This window comes from Agelaius phoeniceus, chromosome 3, assembly GCF_051311805.1.
Source record: "Agelaius phoeniceus isolate bAgePho1 chromosome 3, bAgePho1.hap1, whole genome shotgun sequence".
Taxonomy (NCBI): Eukaryota; Metazoa; Chordata; class Aves; order Passeriformes; family Icteridae; genus Agelaius; species Agelaius phoeniceus.
In genome coordinates this window covers 4,884,112-4,905,633 of record NC_135267.1, presented here as the reverse complement: position 1 = coordinate 4,905,633, position 21,522 = coordinate 4,884,112, and the positions used below count along the sequence as shown (strand labels likewise).

At 41.7% G+C, this 21,522-nt stretch overlaps 1 protein-coding gene across 1 annotated transcript in view; it reads right to left on the bottom strand.

The window, feature by feature from the left end:
• Positions 1-21,522, bottom strand: part of PKHD1 (PKHD1 ciliary IPT domain containing fibrocystin/polyductin) — a 237,640-nt gene that overhangs the window by 22,207 nt on the left and 193,911 nt on the right. Inside the window, exon 59 of the mRNA XM_054630011.2 lies at positions 5,319-6,324. Coding sequence (XP_054485986.2) covers positions 5,319-6,324 — 1,006 coding nt within the window. The remainder of the gene's footprint in view (positions 1-5,318; positions 6,325-21,522) is intronic.

Below are 21,522 nucleotides of genomic sequence, written 5' to 3'. Positions count from 1 at the left end.
CAGATAGAATGATATCTTTCAGATTTGCTTTGCCAAGTTAAACAAACTCTTTACTAAATGGTTTTATGATTCTCTTCCTTATTTCTTAAAATAAACTCAGTTTCCATGATCATCTTAAATGTCCTTCCTTTTACTTACTTGAACTGAATTTGTCCTTTTTTGTACATTGGCTGTGACTGGCATATTCTACATAAGAATATGCCCCCTACACTGAATATCTAACCTGAATCTAACCCTGTGTAAATCTAATTTAAAATTAAATAAATTTAAATTAAAGGAGATTTTAAGCTTACTTTAAGCTCCTGAGTATCATCACTTCCACACCTTCACTTGAGGAGTGTAGCAAATAAAACTTTGAAATAACCTCAGGTGCTGCAATATCTGCAGTTCTTGACATGGAGAATTTTAGCATCCTGCCTTTGCCTGCTCACTGGAGGAAAAACTTGTATACTTATGCAGGAAAAGAGCTGTCAAGTCTTTTTTTATAAAATCCTGTGCAATTCCACAGAGCAGCCTGCCTGAAATCTTCACAAAAGTTACCAAATCCAAGAACTTTGGGGTTAGGAGGGGTCAGAATTCATCTAGTTTGAACTCCACCCCTGCTGCCTGCATATGTGCCATGTGACACAGGGAATTAGTTGCAATATCTCATTTAGTGCTCTGCATGGGAATTGCTGTTGGAATGAGCCATTCCTTGATAATTTGCTTCCCTTTTATTCCTTGCTGTGAGCCTCAAATTTCCTGCACAAGCACCATTTTCATATCCTACCTCAAACATAACTCTAAACAAAAAAAAAATTTCAGTTTGTGTTCAGTTAAAGGTCAATTAATAAGGAACAAAGCACCCTGAAGTAGAGTGGGGATAGGGACTAAATGGCTTCTGGACAACTGCCCAGAATTACATTTCTGATTTTGTATAAAGGTACCTGCACAAAGACGCACAATATATTTATCATTGTGCTTCTTGTTCTTTCCTATTTATATTGATATTAGGAAGATTTTGAAAACCAGGGATTTCTATCTGTAAATACATCACAGTATCTATTACACACAGGCATTTTACTGGAAGATAAACTGTGTGATAGACATCTCTGACTCTCCAGCTGTGCAAGACTAAAGCAGTCACAGCAATCACCTCTGTCTTCTCTTGACAAATTAATGAGCCATGCTTGAAGTGACCCTAACAAAGGAGTTAAATTAAAATCATGTATAAAAGAACTCCAAATCATAACAGACAAGCCATATTTTTTAAAGGCTTGGCAGTGTGATATACGGACCTACTGACTCATACCTTACCCCAGCAGGGTTTCCAAGGCTCCCCTTCAGCCTCACTGTCCTGGCTGCAAATAAGCCTCCAGACTGTGCTGATTAAAGATCTCTTTGTAGTTGTTGTTGTGTTACAAAACCATAAAATCATTAAGGTTGGGAAATACCTCTAAATCCCTAATACTATTTAGTCCAGCCATTAACCCAGCATCACTGTGTTCACCTCCAAACCATGTCCCCAGATGTCCCATTCATTCACCTCTTGAACACTTCCAGGGGTGGTGACTCCATCCCTGCCCTGGGCAGCCTGTCCCAATGCCTGACCACTCATTTAGTGAAAGATTTTTTTTCCCTAATATCCAACATAAACCTCCCCTGGTGCAACTTGAAGGAGAAAGCTTTTCTCTTATCCTGTTACTTGTTACGTGGGAGAAGAGACCAACCCTCTCCTGGCTCCAACCTCCTTTCAGAGAGTCTTTGAGAATGATAGTGATGCAGGACAATTCACTGCTCTGAAAGCCCAAGGAGATGGGCCTGGCAGGAGTGCAGGTTCTGTGTATTTCTGATGGTCCAACTGGGTTTTGCATGACTCAGCTGTGAAAATATTCCTCTTTTCCTCCCACAGAAAAATAAACTGGAATACTTTGTCTGACTTGTAATCCCAGCCCCATTATCTGTGCCTGTGCCAGCATGTGCTGCTTAAATGGAGACGGATAGACACTGGGGACAGTACATGTCCCAACAGGAAAACCCTGATTTCATTTCACAGGTTATCTGTGGCTTTATTGCATCGGAAATGTCAGCCATGAGTAATTCCAGAAAAGCTATGACTGATGGGGAGCAATAAATAACAGTGCAGAGGAGCCCAAGCAGCTGAGGGTGGGTGAGTTCTGAGCCAGACCTATGATCTGGTGATGTGAGTGTTCTCTTCAATAAAGATCCCAGGGCTTCCCATAATTGGGAAAGTGAATCCAAGGCTTTAGGCTAGCACTGCTCTTGTGTCTGTAGTAAAACAGCCTCCATCCTAGGGAACTCTCCTGGTCCTTGCTGCTCGGAATCTTTTCACAGAGTGTGCACAGACAGGAAGACAAAACACAGCTGGGAGAGCAGTTCCCAGTGTGGAGATGTCATTTCTGCCTGAAAAAAGGCAGCCTCGAGGTTTCCTTGCTGGCACACAGAAGATGGTGCTTCCCTCCTTAAAATGGTCTCTTGGGATCATGTAAATCATGGAGTGCTTTGGGCTAGAAGGGATCTTAAAGATGATCCAGTTCCACCCCCTTCCATGGGCAGGGACACCTTCCACCATCCCAGGCTGCTCCAAGCCCCATCCAGCCTGGCCTAGAATACAGCCAGGGATCCAGGGGCAGCCTCATCTTCTCTGGGAAACCTGTGCCAGGGCCTCAGCACCTGCTGTAAAATTTCCCACATTATTTTTCTGCTGTCCCATTTTGCAGTGTAACACAAACAGCCCCACTCATAACAGTGATGTTGGTTCAGCTGATCCAAAATACAGTATATCTTCAGAATTGGCCCTGATTTATGATCTGATCTTAACTTAATAATTCCTCATTGGGCTTAATGCAGCACCACGATAAAACCAGCAAAACCCCAAAACCAAAAGCACAAGAGCAAAGCAAAGCAAAACAAAACAAAACTAAACAACCCACCCAATCCAAAAGAAAACAAAAATAAAATCCTGCCCCCTAAAAAAACCAAAACCCCAAACAAACAAAAAAACCACCTACAGCTGAAACCAACAAACCAAAACCAAAACAACAAAACAAAGATTCCTACAGTCACCGACCCTTGTCCTCCTTCTGGCTGCTTTTCCACCACAAACCACACAGGGTCTACTAGAAAAGTTAAGCATGTGAACAGAATTTGTATCACTGCTAGACATCAGGATGGTCCATGGGTCAGCAGTAAATGGGAGAGGATGTGGTATTAATTTCAGAAGGTAAGTCTTAGACAAATCCAATTTCTTTCTTGCATATATGGAATATACTTATACTTGGATAAGCCTCAGTAGTGCACAACATCAAAAAATAACATTATGCAATATCAAGAGAGTACACAATAAGATGGCCAAACATCAAATCCTATGTCCCCTATTAAAAACAGATGGGATATTACCTTTTTCATATTACCCATATGCTTTTAATACAGTTTCAGGATCTGATGCTGAAATACACTGCTGTCTGCTCCCATCCCAGCCCTGCTCTTCACAGCCTCCTCTGCAGATAAGGGCTGACATCTGGGCTGTGCAAATAGTGTCTGTAAGATGCTGAAAAGAGCAAGACAGGGACAGAGGAAGGAGGGAGAGAAAGGGTTTTTTGTTGCTGTGGAGAAGAGGGAAAAAAAGACCTTCAAAAAGTGAGCCTTGGTATTGAATACCAATAAAATTTAGTATGTACAGAACTGACCAAGAACTCTTCAACTGGCAGAGCTCAAAAGGGAGCTCCAGGGGCAAATTATTGTAAAGCAAAGGAGTATCCTGTGTTCTTCCTTCAAAATGAGATGCAGGTCTGTTGCTGTATCTGCATGGAGATACAAATATAAAGCCACCACTGATAAAATGCATGGAATTTTTTGTGGGCTGATAAATTACCAACAGAAAAGTCAAACATAGGGACCCAGATCATGTGGGATGTAGGATCTGGGCAAACAGAGGGCACGGGGTTCTGGAAAGTCAGAACTGAAAAGGAATTAAAGAATACAGTGAGCAAACAGAAGACCATGAGCTCTCCTGTTTCTGTGGGAGAATGGGCTAATGGAATCATTGAATTGTGCCAGTAGAAAATGGGATTTAATATCACTGTTGCATTTGTCACCGATTCCATACAACCATAGAATACCAGGTTGGGAGGGACCTCAATGATCCTGTGGTCCAACCTTTCTTGAAAAAATCATGGCCTAGTCAAGGTGGCCCAGCACCCTGTGCAGCTAAATCTTAAAAATGTCTAAAGCTGCGGAATCTGCCAAGAAGGAAACCTTTACTTTTAGTCATGCCCACTTCCAATTCAGAAAGCAGAGATAGAGAAAGAAAGAAACACCCACCAGAACTCAAACCTTTTGATTTTTTTTCCAAAGCAGACAGTGAGGTGATTAGATTACTTTGAAGGTATCTGGAGGAGGAGGGGGAAGAATCAATGTCCAGAAAGTTACTGATGTAAAAGTGGAGGAAAGAAACCAGGTGCTCTCATGGGAATCTGGAGGTAGAGGCTGACAACAGGAAATGGACAAGTATTTGTGACAGAAAGAACAGGAATAGGATCCAACACCTGGGCACATGTTCAGGTAATACTGGATGTGTCCAGCTTCTGTACCATCAAGACCAAATGGATTTCTAGAATTTTAGGTAAAAATAAGAGTCAACACGAAGGCATCAAGGGGAAGAATAGTGGCTTGTATCCTGCAGGATACTGAAGTAAAAGATTAAACAGATTTTTGTGGTCTTAAATTTTAAAAGTATATGAATAAATGTTTTAGATCTTCAAGATAGTTAAGGCAACAAGCCATCTTTAATAATGCTGTCACATCAATTTATAAACATTTGTAGATTTAATTGGTTAGAGTTTAAGAGCTATGATAGCCTGAATTAACCAAATTCTCCATAGTTTCAAGGCAGACTTCCAGGAACTCTGTTCCTCATTTAAGGCACCACTGACATCTCTGCATTCCAGAACCAACAGAAAAACATGGTTATTTGATGCTTGGGAATCCAGCTAGAATTTGGGCACAGCTCTGACATCACAGAATCATGGAATGGTCTGGTTTGGAAGGGATCTTACAGGTGATTGTGTTCCACCCCCTGCCATGGGGGGATACCTTCCAAAAATCCAGGTTGCTCCAAGCCTTGTCCAACTCAGCCTTGGACACTTCCAGGGATGGGGCAGCCACAGCTTCTCTGGGCAAGTCATGGAAACTTTATAACATGTTTCAACATGGTTAGTCATATTTCAGTCAAGGGAGAACTTAGTAAGTACATCAAGTGGATAAAGTACCTCGCTACACTTAAATCAGTATCTGGTGATGATACATCTGCTACTTACCTACTGTTACCTTCTCTTGGGGACAGCAAAGCAGACTGAGTCACCATTAAGGTGTCAACTGGCAAGCCAAGGCCACTCTGGAGGTCTCCAGTCTGATGAGCGTTGATAATTGTTCTGGCTAAACTCTTTAGGCTGTCACTTGTCAACTCATTTCTTGGATGACCTGGAAGATCACCAAGCTCAATGACCAGCACTCTGGATGGACCAGCCCCATCAGGTGGATGCAGAGCCCAGGTGCTCCCTGGTTGTGTCCCCTCTTCCTGTGGGCTGTATCTGCTCTGAAAGGCTGTGCAAAATGCCATGTTAGGGCAGTGATATCTCTTTTTGCTGGCATTGGCTGAGATTACCTGCAAAGTGCTTTCACTTCCCAGCACATTATAGACCACTCTGACTTGGTCATGACCAATCTTCAAGAAATCAGCCAATCGATGTATTATGGTTTCCTCACCCTCTTCCCCAGCAGCCTCAGTTACAGTGAAAGCCACAAGAAGGGAAAGGCCAGCAACTATTTCCACAGGTTCCTTCTCATGGAGGAGAACATGGAGAAGGTTGTCCTCAAAGCTGAAGTAGTTGGCCCCTGCCCCTGAGTTCAGTGAAAAAGAAGATGGTGTTGAAGAGACATAATTCCCTTGGATGAAAACACGAAGGCTGAGTGGTTCAGTGAAGAATATGGCAAGGGGCAGCCTGGTTGTGTTTTGGCCACTGAGAAGGTAGAGTCTGAAAGCCAGAGGTGCCAGGTCTGGGAAGCAAACTGTGGTGAGTTTGGTGGAGGGCAGAACAGAGAAGAAAGCAGAATGATGCTCTGCAGGGTGACACAAAGAATGCGAGGTCTCATCAGTGAAGGTGTCCATAAAGCTTCCAGTCATTGTAACCACTGGGAACAGTCTCTGGCTGTCCACACTGGAATCCAAGTTTTCTAAGATGACAAGTGCATGATCTGTCTGTTTGCAGAAGTAGCCTTGTGCTGAGGGCTTGAAGAGGCACTTACTGTCATCTCTGTAAATTCCTGGAAGAAAATAAAGGGAGATGGGGAAAAAAAATGAATTGCTTCAGACACAATCTCAATTTTTTTTAATAGGTCCTTATTTTCCCATTCCCAATTAAAAGTCACTTTGTCTGTGTTAAAATTTTGCATAGTTTTAAGAGAAGCCTGGACACTGAGAGATATTAAATAGGTAGAAACTGCATCTACCTCTAGATGTCCTGGAATTGAAGACTGTTGAGGACTGAAAACAAATGACAGAGAAGCAACACATGCACCTACCTTGTTCTTTCTACATATAAAACTACAGTGTCCATTGAAAGAGTATACATGCAAGACAGACTTTTTGTCTGACCCAGCACTTTGTCCCTATGTCCTTGTACCCTCTACATTTTTCCTGGTCCCAAGCCTGTAGCAGAGTGATGAATCTGGACATGACTGCAAGTCTTTGCCATGATAATTTAACCCTACAGAATGCTGTCTCGTCCCACTCACAGAGACTGCACTTCAAACAGAAAACATTAGAAAGGACCAGAACATCATTAATCTACTCCAGTGATGAACCACCTCATCAAGTGAGAAGCTGGAAGAAACCATCAGATTCAGATACCTACAAATATAGGAGACTCTCACACGTGTTCCAAATGTCCAAACTCCCACTGCAGTCAGCTGAGATCTGGAATTTCAACCATTTGCTCACAGGCAGGTGTCTAGATATGTTTGGTATATTTTGAGGTACCTGAGATATGTGACACAGGGTCTATAGAAGACATGTGCTTTGCAAGGACACTCCACAGAACCAGAAATTACACTAAACACACATTTGTGTAACTGAAACACACTCAATTCCCCAGCCATCTATTCAAAGCAGTTTAAAACCAATGAAATTCATGCTAAAATACTTCTGTTTAGTCATCTGGATTGGTTTTTAAAATCCTATAATTTTATTGACCACAGGTGGGATCCTGTCACTTAAACACAAGTGCAGAGTGTCACATGGACTTCTTTTGGCAGCTGCAACATCTGTAGGTGTAACACACAATGAATGCAAAAGGAGTGCAAAAGCCGCTTTACATAACACTTTGTTCTTTCAAAACAAGGGTGGAGATTGTTGCTCGTATCTCAGGATTTCCCACTGAATGCCCTCCCAAGTGCCTCTGCAGACAAGTCAAGAGGATCCTTTTATGGAAGGCTCTAGAGAGAAGAGATGTAATCCACACAGTCTTCTGAGTTAGAATCATAGACTCACAGAATGATTTGGGTTGTAAGGTTGGACCTTAAATATCATCTAGTTCCAACCCTCCTGCAAAGGACCACCTTCCACTAGACAAGGTTGCACAGGCCCCCACCCTTCCTGTCCCTGAACACTTCCAGGGATGGGGAATCCACAGCTTCTCTGGGCAACCAATGCCTCAACATCCTCACAGTAAAGAATTTCTCTGCAGTATCAAATTTAACCCTACCCCTGTTACTTTGATGCCCTTCCCCCTTATGCTGCCACTCCATACCTATGTCAGAAGTCCTGAATGGTGCTATAAGTTTATAGTGTGCTCCATCTGACTATATACAGGTCTCTGCTTTAAGATGAGAGAAATTGTGCCTCAGGCTGTAACGATGAGATCACCACTGATTATAAAGAGAGAATAAAAGTAAATGAGTTCAGATACCGGCACCAAAAACATAAACATTTCTGCCTGGAGCATCTTAGAAAAAAGATGTAGGTTTCTGTTTTTCCTTCCTCTCTTCAAAATAAAATCAAAGGAGGAATTTGCTGCTGTAGTCAGCTAGAATTCTCCTTCCCTCACCTAGTCTGCTCCTTCCTTAGTCAGCTGTGCTCACAAACGTGTTGGGCAAAGCATGGCCAATGTCCAAACCAACTTTGTGCTCCTCATTCAGCACATGGGGACATGCATTCAGTTCACATAAAAAATAAGGGACAGCAACATCCTTGAGAGTCACAAACTTCTGGATGAATAAGAAGACATTGGGGCAAAAGGATGTCCCTTATCAAGGAAAACATGTGAAAATTTCTGCTAGATAAAAGTAACAGACTCCTAAAAAAGAAATGAACTATGAGAATTGTTGGATTGACTCTGAGCAACATGGTGCAGTGGAAGGTGTCCCTGCCTACCTGGGGATGATCTTTAAGGTTACTTCCAACCCAAGTCATTCCTTTGATTCTATAGTTCTGGGCTCTGCCTTTAGTTACTTCTCAAAGCCCAGATCCTGTGGGTTCTCACCTACTATGTATTTCCAGGGGAATCATCATGTGCAGCCCATAGTCTGTGAACATTCCCCAGAATGAGCTTTCCCTCTGCACGTCCCTGAGGGAAGCAGTGGAATTACATAAATGTTGAGCTCTGCTCAGGGAGGATGTCCAAATGAGATGGGACCTGTACAAACCCCTCTATTTTTAGACACCAGCTTACAAATTTGCTTCCATTTTCTTGCTTTTCCCTGTTTTTTTTTTTTTTTACTTTTCAGTGTAAGTATTTTGCTGTTGTATTTTGCTGTCAGTTTGTGCTGGAGGCAAAAAGAGAGTGAGGGACAGCTCTGTTCAGAACAGAAGTGGAAATGCTGTGCTCAGAGACATTGGAATTGTCCTGGAGCGCTGGGAGGACGCGCTGTGCCGCCAGCAGCCTGCCCACAAAGGCTGACACATCTCATCCACGGCTCTCCTGGAAACACCCCATCTCCCCCTGGTGACATTTCTCATGTCTACAAATGGGATTTGATGATATTTCATGAGTCCTCAGAACTTTCCTTAGCCCCGCCTGCCTTGCAAAGGGGGCTGGCTTGGTTTCCTGCACACACTCACACCCGTGCACACACACGCATCACTGCTTGTCTTCTTCCAAATGGCCTTATCTGCCAGTCACAATTTCTGCAGCCTGCAATTTCGATCACTTTTAAATGAAACCCATGCTGGCCTTAGTAATCATAATGTCATTTACAATTTACCACAAAACACGTTTATTCGGTTAGTAGCACAGTGGAGAAAGAGAACTCCATATGAACTCGCCACTGAAGCCCTAATCTGATTATTTCCTCATGAAAATCCAAGCAGGGGTGCTTGTAAGAGGGGGTCTGAGAGGAGAAGAAAAAAGTGAGTCCTGGCCACAGCTGACTCTGATAATCAATGAGAACAGATAAGTGACGTGGCGTGTCACGGCCAGCAGCTAATCTGCCCCAGGGCTTTCCTCTAAAAAAGGCCAGAGTGGACAGGACTTAATAAATACTGAGTGACCACTGAATATTGAGCTGACATGTGCTATTTACATTGGTGATGAACAATAGCAGTGATAAATTCCAGAAGCATCCCCCCCCGCCATGGGTGAAATTGGATTACACAGGTTCTATTTGTATGTGTTTGCACACACACACTCGTGTGTGTGAGAGAGGGAGAAAAAAATAGGGAAAAAGTGTCAACCGTAGTCCTTAGACATGTGTGGGAAATTTGAAGATACTCATATATTGCTGAACTTCACGCTGGGATCTTGTGTACCCGAGCAGAGGAAGGGGACACGTGTTCTTTGGGCTCGTGAATTCACCTGTTTGTCCTGCTCCACACAAGAAGAGAGAGAAATGATACATGGAATGTGTGTGTGTGTGCTCACCCTCTGCAGATAATTCCTCCACCTCAGTGAGCAGACTTTGCTTTCTGCAGGTTCCACCCATCATCAAGGCAAATTTATTATTTATTTATATACATAAACACACCAGCACATATATCTAGATGAGATTTTAGCACTCAGGTTGCTTCTAGGGCTCCTGACAAATATTAACTTTGTGTCAATATTTGTCCTTCCTGTCGTGAAATGAGGATTTTCCACCTCATTTCACATTTGAAAAGAATAATGCGCCAAGGGGGCCCTCTTTGCTTAGGGAAAAAACCTCCACCACTGCCACCATCACCACATCATATCCTTTATTTAGAAAAATGGAGAGAGGTGGAAGGAGAGAAGAGCATTTTTTAAAATAGATGTTCTGACTTAAAGGCACATAGAGTCCTATACAAGTCTCCTGGCTTTTTTCTTGTTCCCCAATGCCAAATAAATAAAATAAAATAAATTCTACATTTAAAATTGAATGAAATACATCAACATTAATGATTTTCCCCTTCAGGTTAACACCACCATTTGCTTCAATAATTTTTACCCATTTCGTGATAGATTCCACAATTCATGGTAAAAGGAAAAATAGAGTCTCTTTCTGACAAAAACAAAAGGCAATGTCAGTTTTTTATCAAAATAAAATAAATCTCCCACAATTTTCTTCCCATCTGACTGCATTTGCCCGTCAGTTATTTCTAATTTAACTACAATTATAGCTACAAAAATATAAAAGCAAGGAGGGGAGGAAGGGGGAGGGGAGAGATAAATGGGACACTGTTTAGAAATTGCGATTCATTGGCCTTGGGCTGGCCAGCACATATCTTTGCTGAGAGGGAAATATTCATCAGCATTAACTGTTCCTTTTGACCTGCTGACATTCAAATGGGAAATAAAGGGGGGAAAAAAAAGGGCCCAGGAATAGCACCTTGGAAATCCAGAAAAGGTAAATTATTCTGAGTTCAGTTGCAGAGGAAGGTACAGTGGTACAAATGTTTCTCATGTGTTTGTGTACAAATGTGCTGGTTTTTGGTTCAGGCAGAGTTAATTTTCTTTGCAGTAGCTGTTTTGGGCTGTGTTTTGGATTTGTGCTGAAAATGGTGTTAACAGCACAGAGATATTTTCATTATTGCTGAGAGGGGCTTGCACAGAGTTGAAGATTTTTCTACTCCTCACCCCACCAGTGAATGGGCTGGGGGTACACACAGATTTGGGAGGGGACACAGCCAGGACAGGTCACCCCAGGTGACCCATGGTATATCCCAGACCATGTGGGTTCATGCTTAGCATATAAAGCTGGGATAAGAAGAAGGAAGGGGAGAACACTTGGAGTGATGGCATGCATTTTCCCAAATCACTGCAACCTGAGATGGAGTCCCACTGGAGTGGCTGAACACCTCCCTGCCCATGGGAAGTGGTGAATGAATTATTTGTTTTGCTTTGCTTGCTTACAGAACTTTTACTTCCCCTGTTTAAAGGTCTTTATCTCAACCCCCAAGTTTTCTCCCTTCTACACTTCCAGTTCTCTCTCCCATCCCACCAGGGCTGAGTGACTGAGGGGCTCTGTGAGGCTGAGTTGCCAGCTGGGGTTAAATCATGGGAACACAGCCACACATAAATATGTACTCATAGCAGGGACCATGTAAATAAAAATAGAGTGACTGCTTTAGGCTGTTAATTCTTTCTTTTAAAGAAAATTATTTTGGAAGGAAATGAGTCTCATAACATCACTCTGTGTGGGGGTTTTATACTCTCCTGTTTATCGTTCTTCTATAAAAACTTTGACCCCCCCCCCAAGCCAATTTTAGCCACATTTTTGGACTCAAAAATACTATATTCTTTCAAGATTTGTAAAAGTAGATGCCCAAGAAGAGAAAAGACAGTTACTGGTGCTTCCTTTGAACAAAGCTCTGTAGTAAAACTCTCTTCATACACATCCTGAGATCTGCATTCACCCTTCCCTTTCACATGCAAATCCAAAGAAAAACAGGTGAATACATGATATAATACATGAAATATTTGCTCTTGTATGCATTGTGTGCATGCTCTGATATGGCCACACATATTGAAACCACTTATTCTCTGTAAAATCAAGTGTTGTTTGCCACTTTCATGCAGTTATACATTTTTATGTTTGCATCAACACTTCAGAGCTCTCCATGCTTGAAATGGAAGGCACACGTTACAGATGACAATATATCTGTCCCAGTCATGAACAAAAAATTACAGTTTTACAGTTCCCAGAGACTATAATAATACTAATTCATTCTTGACCTCAAAGCATCAGTTTTAAAAAGAGAGACCAGCAAATCTCTGAGGTCAGAATGCTCTCCAGCAGGGATCAAAAACAGTATGGGAACCAAGCATTTGTATAGCAATGTTCACCCAAAATGCTCCTCAAGCTTTCACTGATTTACAGGTCAGGAACCTCTTGAGTCAGAGAGATCATTGTTGGTCTTTGTATTTAAGGGAAAACACCAAATCTGTCTTACAAACCCATGAAAAGTTGGGGAGGAGAATAATAACCCAGCCAGGAGAAAATATCTTGATCCCTCTCAAAGGGGGTGGGTGAGTAAATCTGGAAGGTCCCTTTAGTGAGGTTGCCCAGACCAGGTTGGATAAGGGAATTTTCCTTATAATTCCACAAATCTTCTGGATTACAAGGTGTCACACTTGGAAATACTTGTGTCCAGAAGAATCAGCAGGAATTGAGCTTCTAGAGTGTTTTATCCATCAAAACTTATCAAATAATCACTGCCAAGTCAGGTTCTAGTCCCTGAGGCCAGCTGGCATAGCACTTCCATAGTATTAAAGCCATGGACCCTCCAGAAAACAGTGATCACCTCCAAGCTTCATTTTTGAACTGGCTCCTGACTCATGATAATTTTTGGAAAGCACCCAGGAGTTATTTTGGGCACTTCTGCATTGGCTGGGACAAAAGTGGGTTTGGAGTTGTACTCTTGGTGTGATAGGAAGCTCCTGTGCCCATACACCAGTGCTGCTGGACTGGGTAAAGACCCATTCCTGCAACTGTCAGCACTGGCCCAGAGCAGCTTGTCCATAATTTTACTAAATCAGAAAGACAGAATTGGGAAGGATTTTTTTTTTCTGCATTATTATTAATGATTTGGGAACTTTGGTCATTTTAGTGATCCTGAAAACACAAAGGTCCCCATAATGCTTATTTCAGGAACAAATCCAATGCAGTGACAAAAGCGTTACCAGATATTTTATTGTGCACAGAGTCAAAAATGGTTAAACAGCCCAGACTGGAGCTTTTAGATGATCTCATGAAGCAGGGAAGACAAACAAACTATTCTCTCAAACCTCTTGAAGTGATTAACCACCATCCAAAAAGCCATATCTGTGTAAGATGGGTCCTGTCTCCCAGGAAAGACAAATAAAAATACAAAGAGAAACATCTTTTCATCCCTATTATTTCACCTTTGAAAAACATGCTGTTCCACAGGTATCAGTTCTTTTCTAGTGCCACTACCAAAGCTTTTCCCATTTTTATCCCCTTGAAGATAATCCTGATTTCCTTTAGGTGTTTTTAAGAGGATTTTTCTCTTCTCTTGACCAGCAACCTCACTGACTGAAGCTTTAGTCACAGCAATACCTGTGGCTCGAAACAAAGATGAGGGGCATCAAACAGCAGAGCTTTTGCCAACACAATTCCAGTCACCATCTCTCTGGTCTAAGAATGATAAAACTACCACCACCACCACCACCTGAAAGCAGAACAGCAGTTTTGTCAGATGCCAGAGCTAAAAATGAATGTGGCTGTGCCACGCACTGCTCTGAGCTGTGGATATAATGAGTTTTGGATGGGAAGTCCCGGACACAATAAATCTGTGCCATATGTGACCATTTCCTGTGTCAGTTCCTTTCTCATAACCAGTGGAGGCTTCTCCCTCCCCCTCACTTTCCCTTTCATGACCCCACACCAGGGCTCTGAAATCTTTCAGGGTTGCTTTTGGGCCCCAGGCCTTTCCACAGCAGTTGCATAAATAAATGAGTTTGACAGCAAACATCATAATGGTTACGGTAATTTGTGCTCCACACAAGTGCTTGTGCTACTCGCAGGAGAAACGGGGGAGGAAAGAGCTTGTTTTGTTACCACAGACAAAAGTATGTTCTCTGACAAGTGGTGAAAGAATTAGTCAAATAAACTTGAACTCTATTCAGACCATCGCTGATATGGATGGGGAGGTTCTCAGCTTCGCTCTCCCTCCTTGGCCTGCAGTCACTGCAAAGACAAATCATCCTTTTCTTCTGCAAAAATAAAGTTAGGGCATAAAATGAACTGCCTCAAAATAAAATTTTCAGGGAACTCCACTTTACTGCTATTATTATTATCATTTCTTCCCAATGAGAACAGTTCTTTGGTCCTGGGAACGTACTCACAAAGAGACTGAGTGATTTTCCACTAGAAGCAGGCTAGAAGGAAAATGCCAAATACCTGCAGGTTCTGGAAATATTTGGGTTACATATAAGCTTTAAAATGACAATAATTTCTTTAAGAAATAGGTTGAGAGGGCAGAACAGAAGCTTTCATTTGTTCTATTTTCTCCTTTTTTCATTGACAAATAACACATTCTGACTAAATACCAAAATTTTACTAAGTTTTTAACTTTCCCTGAGAAATTATAATATATTTGGTCTTTGTACATTTTTTTCCTGTAAACCCTATTATTAAAACCCATTTTTTCCCCAGCAATGCCATTTAATAAAACATATTTCATATATCCCAATTTCAGCCCAGAAAGACTGCAGACATTTCAGTTAGTATAGTAAAAGGCATAATTAGTTTATAGAAGTTTTATAACAATTGTTAGGAAGGAAGGTTGGTTTCCCATATCCAATACAGAGATAACAAAATAAAAGTATTAGTATTTTAACCAGGGAGGCTTAGGTTGGAAATTTGAAGATCATCTTTCTGGTAAAAGAAAATGTAAGTAGCAAGAGCTTGAAACCAATTGATTAGGAATCTGGGAGGAGTAATACAATTGAGGGATTTTTTAGCAGGTTATATTAATTTCTTTTGGGAACATTGTAATTACAGATATAACTTTGGAGTGCTCTTTTCTTTTCTTTTCTTTTCTTTTCTTTTCTTTTCTTTTCTTTTCTTTTCTTTTCCCATCTAAGTTATAAAAATATGTTAAAATCTTACTTGCACCTGCCTTGGCTGGAGGTTCAGCCCAAGAGCCTGTGCTCATAACAGAAATGTTCACAAGCAGAAGAGTCCCTGTGACATTATTAGGGTGATTTTCAGCAATATTAGTCCTGTATGGGCTGTGGACTTGAATCTTAAAGCAGAAGGATTTCATTATGGGTACAGACAGCTATATTATGCCATGACATATTTATGACAATGAACAGTAATGGGAGGCAAGTATTTTAAGCCTTGGGAGTCGAAATTAATCTGAGAGCACGGTGCAGAATCTGAACACCTATGAAAACATATTGCAGAGCTAAAATTTGAGACACAAAGGCTACAGTCATTATCTGAGCACATAGAAGGGATTCATCACATTAATTCTAGCTGCCTAAATGTTAAGCATCTAGTCTAAGCTAATTGTCTGGTATAAGCTGTTCATCTAGACAATAATCATTAGAAAGGGGGAGAGGAGAGACTTTTAGAGGGTCATTCATGCCTGCTTTTCTTTGGATGGATTGTATCACTTCTGGAGGTATCTGTCTCTGCTGGCTATGTGTGGGACCTAGACACATATTTTGGACTGCAGGCCTGTCTTTAGAATCAGAGAATCACCAAATCTTTAAGTTTGGAAAAGATCTCCAAGATCATCAAGTCCAACCTTTGGCCAATCACCACCTTGCCATTAAACCAATAGCACTAAGTGCCAGGGCCATTGGGTAAAATGAGCCCAAGCACTAATGATGCTGCTAATGAGGCCTGTGGGACAGCCAGGCCAATCCATGTTCATGTTCTGAAGTAAGAGGGAAATGACAGCTCTGTACACACTTCTAAGTAATCATCTTCTCCAGTTTTGAACAAGAGGAAAGAGAGAAAGGAGGGAGATGAAGTCACTACGATCAAATTAAAAATTAGAAAGAAACTCCCCTATCCCTGACAGAGACATAAACAAGCTACAAACACATTTTTGAGGAAGACCCTGAAAAAGACCAAACTCTACATTTGGCTTTTGTAGCTCTGATGACCAAGCCATGATATCCAGGTACTCCCACATGTGCATGGTGCAGTCACCCTGAAAACCAAGGCTCTGTCTGCTCCTGAACACTTCACCCAACACAGGAAACAGAGGGGGCCCTCAGCAAAATACCTTGGAATGCCCAAAATTAGAGAACTTATCCAAAAAGAGTTGAGCATAGAACAACACCCTAAGAAATTATTTCTAACCCCTGGAACCAAGAGGATGCAGGAACAGAAGCACACTGGTTTCAAATGCCACTTTGAAAGAATCAAATGTGTCTGTTGGCATAATCATAAAATAGCATGCCTACAATGAATCTTGGGAGAAAAAAAGTAGGTCAGAAGAGATTTCCAGATGTCATGTATTTTAAACTTCTACTCAGAGCCTGGCTAGCTACAGAGTTACATCAGACTTCTGAGGGCTTTATCACAAATTATAGCATATCTACATTTTACACTTTTAGATTTCATGGGACAAAGCTCCCAGGTTAGAGTATGTCCAAAGGAGCTGCCAGGGTTGAAAATTACTTGGAAAATATCTTTGACCCAATGATACATTCATTCAGAACTTCAGTTGCTTTCAACATAGTTTGAAGAAACTTTGAGGGTTGATTTTTCAAATAGTTTTTATACTCATGTGTGTTTATTTTAGGTAGTCCAAGTCCTGTTCCTTGTCCCATCCCAAGCCTTCTGGACAGCTCCAACAGGAAAGGAGTACATTTGGAGCTCGAACATCCCTTGTGCTTTACCAGACAGTGTTCTTCAAGTTCATATAAAGGTGAAAGGACAGATTCACACTGATCCTGGTTGTGTGGGGTGGTGCCCATGGAGAAAAACAATAAGTGCATTGGTGGAGCACTGAAATCACCCACCAGTCCTGATTGCCCTGCTCTAAGTAGTAAGGATCACTTCCTTTATATTTTATTCCAGACTTACTAGCAAGCTGTTAGAAATTTCAGACAGCCCTTGGAGTTATTTTGGCCAGGGAGTATATTTAAAACTCATTGTGCCTAATGTTGTCTTTCTACAATTGAGAAGTAATCAGGAAAGACGTGAAAATAAATAGACAAGTGAGAGGCAAAATGAAATATGAAGTGGCTAGAAAGGAGTCTGCTCTCTAATGTATTTTTTCAGCTTATTATTGTAAAAGCCGAGAGCAAAAGAGTAGCTTTGAAGAGTCTTTTGTTAATAGTGGAAAGGTTGTCCTTATATTTTTCTTAACTTTTTATTTATTAACCATGCTGCACAGGGTACTTCCATAAGTGATGGCCAAGTTTCAGGTTTCAGGGACTTGTTTAGTCTGAAAACATCCCCAGCTGCAATGGGAAGCAGAAAAGAGAAGTAACAACCCCTTGCATGGTGTTAGAAGGAAGCAAAACCGAAGCCCATTTGTTCTCTGCTTTTCCCTGTAATTTCTGGTGGTTGAGCTTGCAGAGGTTTGGATGGCCCTGTTTGGATGGTTAAAATGCATTCCCAGCAGGCCACTTCCTCAGGTGGTCTAGCTGATGACAGCATGAGGCCAATGTAAAACAGCTGATGTCTTGACCCTATCTGACAATAAAATTACAGAGCTGCATTCCTGCACCGGGCAATGCTCCAGATCATTGTGGAAAATAGAAAATAAATGTTATTGAGGGCACTTACCCTATGCTCAAGCCCTAAATGATGACAGTTGATAACATTGTTGAGACTCTTGGTGTTGGGGCACTATGTGTTTATTTATCATTGGTGTCATTATGGGGATAAGTATAAAAATATTCAATTTCTTCAAAACCTCATCAAGGCTGTCAGGTGAGAAAATATTATCTGTGCACAGAAAACCAGAGATGTGCATTAGGAAGATCTGCTTCTTTGAGAGTTTTAAGTGTTTTAGCACCAGAAAAAAAAACTAAAACACTGATACTGTGTTAGACTGTGTTAGGCAGAACAATTCAACATTCTCCAAGGTTTCTTAGCTCAGGCACCCAGCTGGAATTTAAAAGATGCCCTTCATTTATAATCACATTATCTAACTTTTATGAAGAGAATTGTCAGCATGGACAATTTTGGTCTGTTTTTTTTTTTTTCATATAACACCTGCATTGCCAGACACACCCATCAGCCGAGCCCAAGAATGATTTTTACTTGTTTATTCCATGGCATCAAAAATATTAGAACATATTTAATTTTCTGGACACACCAGTTGAAAAGCTCAGTTGAAAAGCAGTCAGCAAGGATCTCCACAAGAATTCCTGCTGGTTTGGGCCATCGGGGAGTGTCTTTCAGTGCCATGAAGAGCCAAGATGCTTTGGAGAGCCTTCAAAGAGCCCATCTGGCAGGGTTTGTTCAGTTTTCCCAAGTCTCATGTATCAGTCACAGGGGACAGCAGGCTGAAGACTTGTAGATTTTGTTTGTATCCCACTAGGATGGAAAGGCTCATTCCACAGTCAGAGTACACAAAGTATTCAGAGCTAAGTACCAAGGCTAATCCAGCAGGTAGAAAAGTGGTGCAAGCCATTTCCAAACCTGTATTGCCTTATCTAGACAATCTGGGCTACAACCATTCTCCATGAAAGCCACAGAAATTCTCTTTACATGTAATTCCCCTTTCCAACTCAAATCCTTCCCAAAAGGATGGTACTTTATGTCAACCACGTGTTGCCAGTTGTCAAAAATAGATTCACATTTTCTTGCATGGTGTGTTTCCCTGGGGTCACAAAATGGTAAATAATTCTGGCAACACTACAGACAGCAACCTGAACATCCAGCCAGAAGGATGTGCTGTGGGAAGCATCCCTGTGCTGCCAAGGACATTGAGGAGAGGAGGAATATAAGGGAATCTTGACTTTTTTTTTCTCATTTCTCTCTCCATGTCTCACAGGGAGCAGGAGCTCAGACAGAGAGGCCTCAGAAGTAGAGGTCTGAATTTAATAAAGCTGTCTGGGGGGAGGGAGCAGGGGAGAGAAGATCACGGAGATAAGAGAGAGAGAGAAAGGAAGGCAGGGAAAGAAAGGACATTACAGCTGGTTGGTGATGGCTGTGCCCTTTCAGACTCAAGTGGGGGGAAGTGAAATATTTGTTTAAGAGGCAGGACACCAGGTCATTATGGAAAAAATGGGAAATTATTAAAAAAAAGAAAAGAATATTGGTTTGGGTATATATTTCCATGCCACTGTAATGAGGATAGGCCAAAGGCAAGGGAAGACAAGGATAATGGCAAGATGTTGCAAGGTAATTAATAGGGCTGCTGGATTTCATCACAGTTTTGGGGATTATTGAAGTGACCCTTTAAATTCAGTGTAGCTACACTTACAGTATGCAAAAAGTTAGACCCCTCTTTAGGAAAATAACTTCTTTCAAATTAACAGTTCCACAGATTAGCAAAACCACAGGGTGTCTTTTCTTCCCCACTTTTTCAACCTTTCTCCTGTTTCACTTGGAAGAATAAAAGTTAATTGAGGGGAGCAGGGAGGAGGAGGAAGCTCATCTTATCCCCACTGGCACAGCCTTCTCCATCAAGGTACCAGTTTGACTTCCTTAAAGAAAAAAATAGCAAATACACTGCCAAAGCTCCCATCTAGGGATGTTTTTTTTTTTCTTTTCCACAAGATTCTGTTTGTTAGAAAAACCAAAAAAAGACACCAGAGGGAAAATAAATGCAGATACATTTTTAATGCATGCATTTAATTTTCAGAACATGGTGGGCACTTCAGTGCTGGGTGCTGGAACTGCAAGGGAGAATTTATCTAATCAGTCCTCCGTGTCCCTGCTTCATTGACATAATGTGGTCCTGCCGATTAAAGCACTCGAATCTCTGCCTTTTCCTTCCCTTTCATACTAAAATTATTGATGTGCTTTGTACAATGTGTAATTGCCATTATTGTATATGTGCCTGGAGCATGTGCAGAGCTGAAATTGAAATAAATAAGCAAACAAAAATCACACGATAGCGAGTCTCTGATGGTACGGTGGGGGTTGGTGCCGTGGTATCACAAGCTGAAAATAGGATTTCATACTGCTGTGACTGGTTTTGATAAAGTGAGATTTGATAAGACTGGAAGAAAGGCTGCTGTGATCCTCCAGCTGACCTTTTCTTACAGCACAGACCCCCAGTAAACACCCAAATCAAAGTGCTTCTTTTCGCGTTCCAGGTCTGAGCCTCACCATCCAGGGATTTCACCAGAACAGCCCTGGTTTGCATCACCTGAGGATCTTGCCCAGTATCATGCACTCACTTTTGCTCCATCTCTTTCTCTCCCTCTCATGGACATGCAGTAGATTTCTTCCTTACATTTAATTTATGCGAGCAAGGCACAGAATACATTTCAGTAACGCCAATTAGATACGCACTAATTTCTTCTCTGTGAAATAGCAGTAAGTAATTAATCAGAATTTTGATCACAACTCAGTTGGCAATTCTAATTGCACTTGTCATTTCCACAGCAAATACAGAATCATTATCTTTTTCGCCAAGTCCTCTCTTCCTAATCATCCAGGGGTGCTAGAAGCAAAACATTTCCAAGAACTAGATATTGTCTCTATCAACCAGCAGCCGTAATACCTTTGGACTGAGGGTTAGAGGGTTCAGTCCGTGGCTGTGTTTTATTTCAAGCTTCATCATAATTTTAAAGGGAATAGCTGGTGGCAGGCTGGCTGCTTGCCTGGGGGAGGGGGAGATTCTGCCTCATGGAATTATGAGGAAGGATAAAAGCTAGCAGCTCACTCCATTAAAAACCTTCTGGGAGAGCTCTAAAGATGCCTGACCTTTGCAGGAGCATCCAGCAGCCGTCCGAGGGACATGTGGACGTTGATCAGGTCTGTGCCACCACAGCCCACGCAACACCTCGGAGGCACCACATCCATGTCCCACCTCCAGGCACTTCCAGCCACCCCAGGAGCAAACAGGATGATCAGGGGAGATCAATACCCCATGTTTCACCAAAGCAGTGCTTCCATGAATATTTAGAGATCATCCTGATGGTTTGTGCAAACTTGACAGCGCCAGTCTGGAGTGAGAATGGGTTAAGATTATCTGCCTGGATGTTGCTATGGCTGGGGGTTTGTGGAGATAGGACTCCCCTTTGCTATGCTCCAAAAAGCTGTCAGTGAGATCCTCCTCAGATGGCTTAGATGAAAGAAGAGAGCAGGAAGAGAAAGGGAGATTTACCTTTTAGGAGCTGAGCCCTACAGATCTACACCAGATCCAACCTCCAATTCCAGTATGGCATTTCACCACCTCCTGCTGCAAATAAGGGTTTCCAAGGACCTGATACAGTCCAATTTAATAATCAGATTCTTCATATAATTCAAGCCCAGGTAGTTAATATTTTCTCAGGTAATACCAAATCTTACACATTAACTTTGGGAACAACCACTTAAACTGAGATCTCAATTCTGTCAACTTAATAACAAGTGAAAAAACATTTAAGAGAAGTATAAAGGCACTTTATGCAAGAA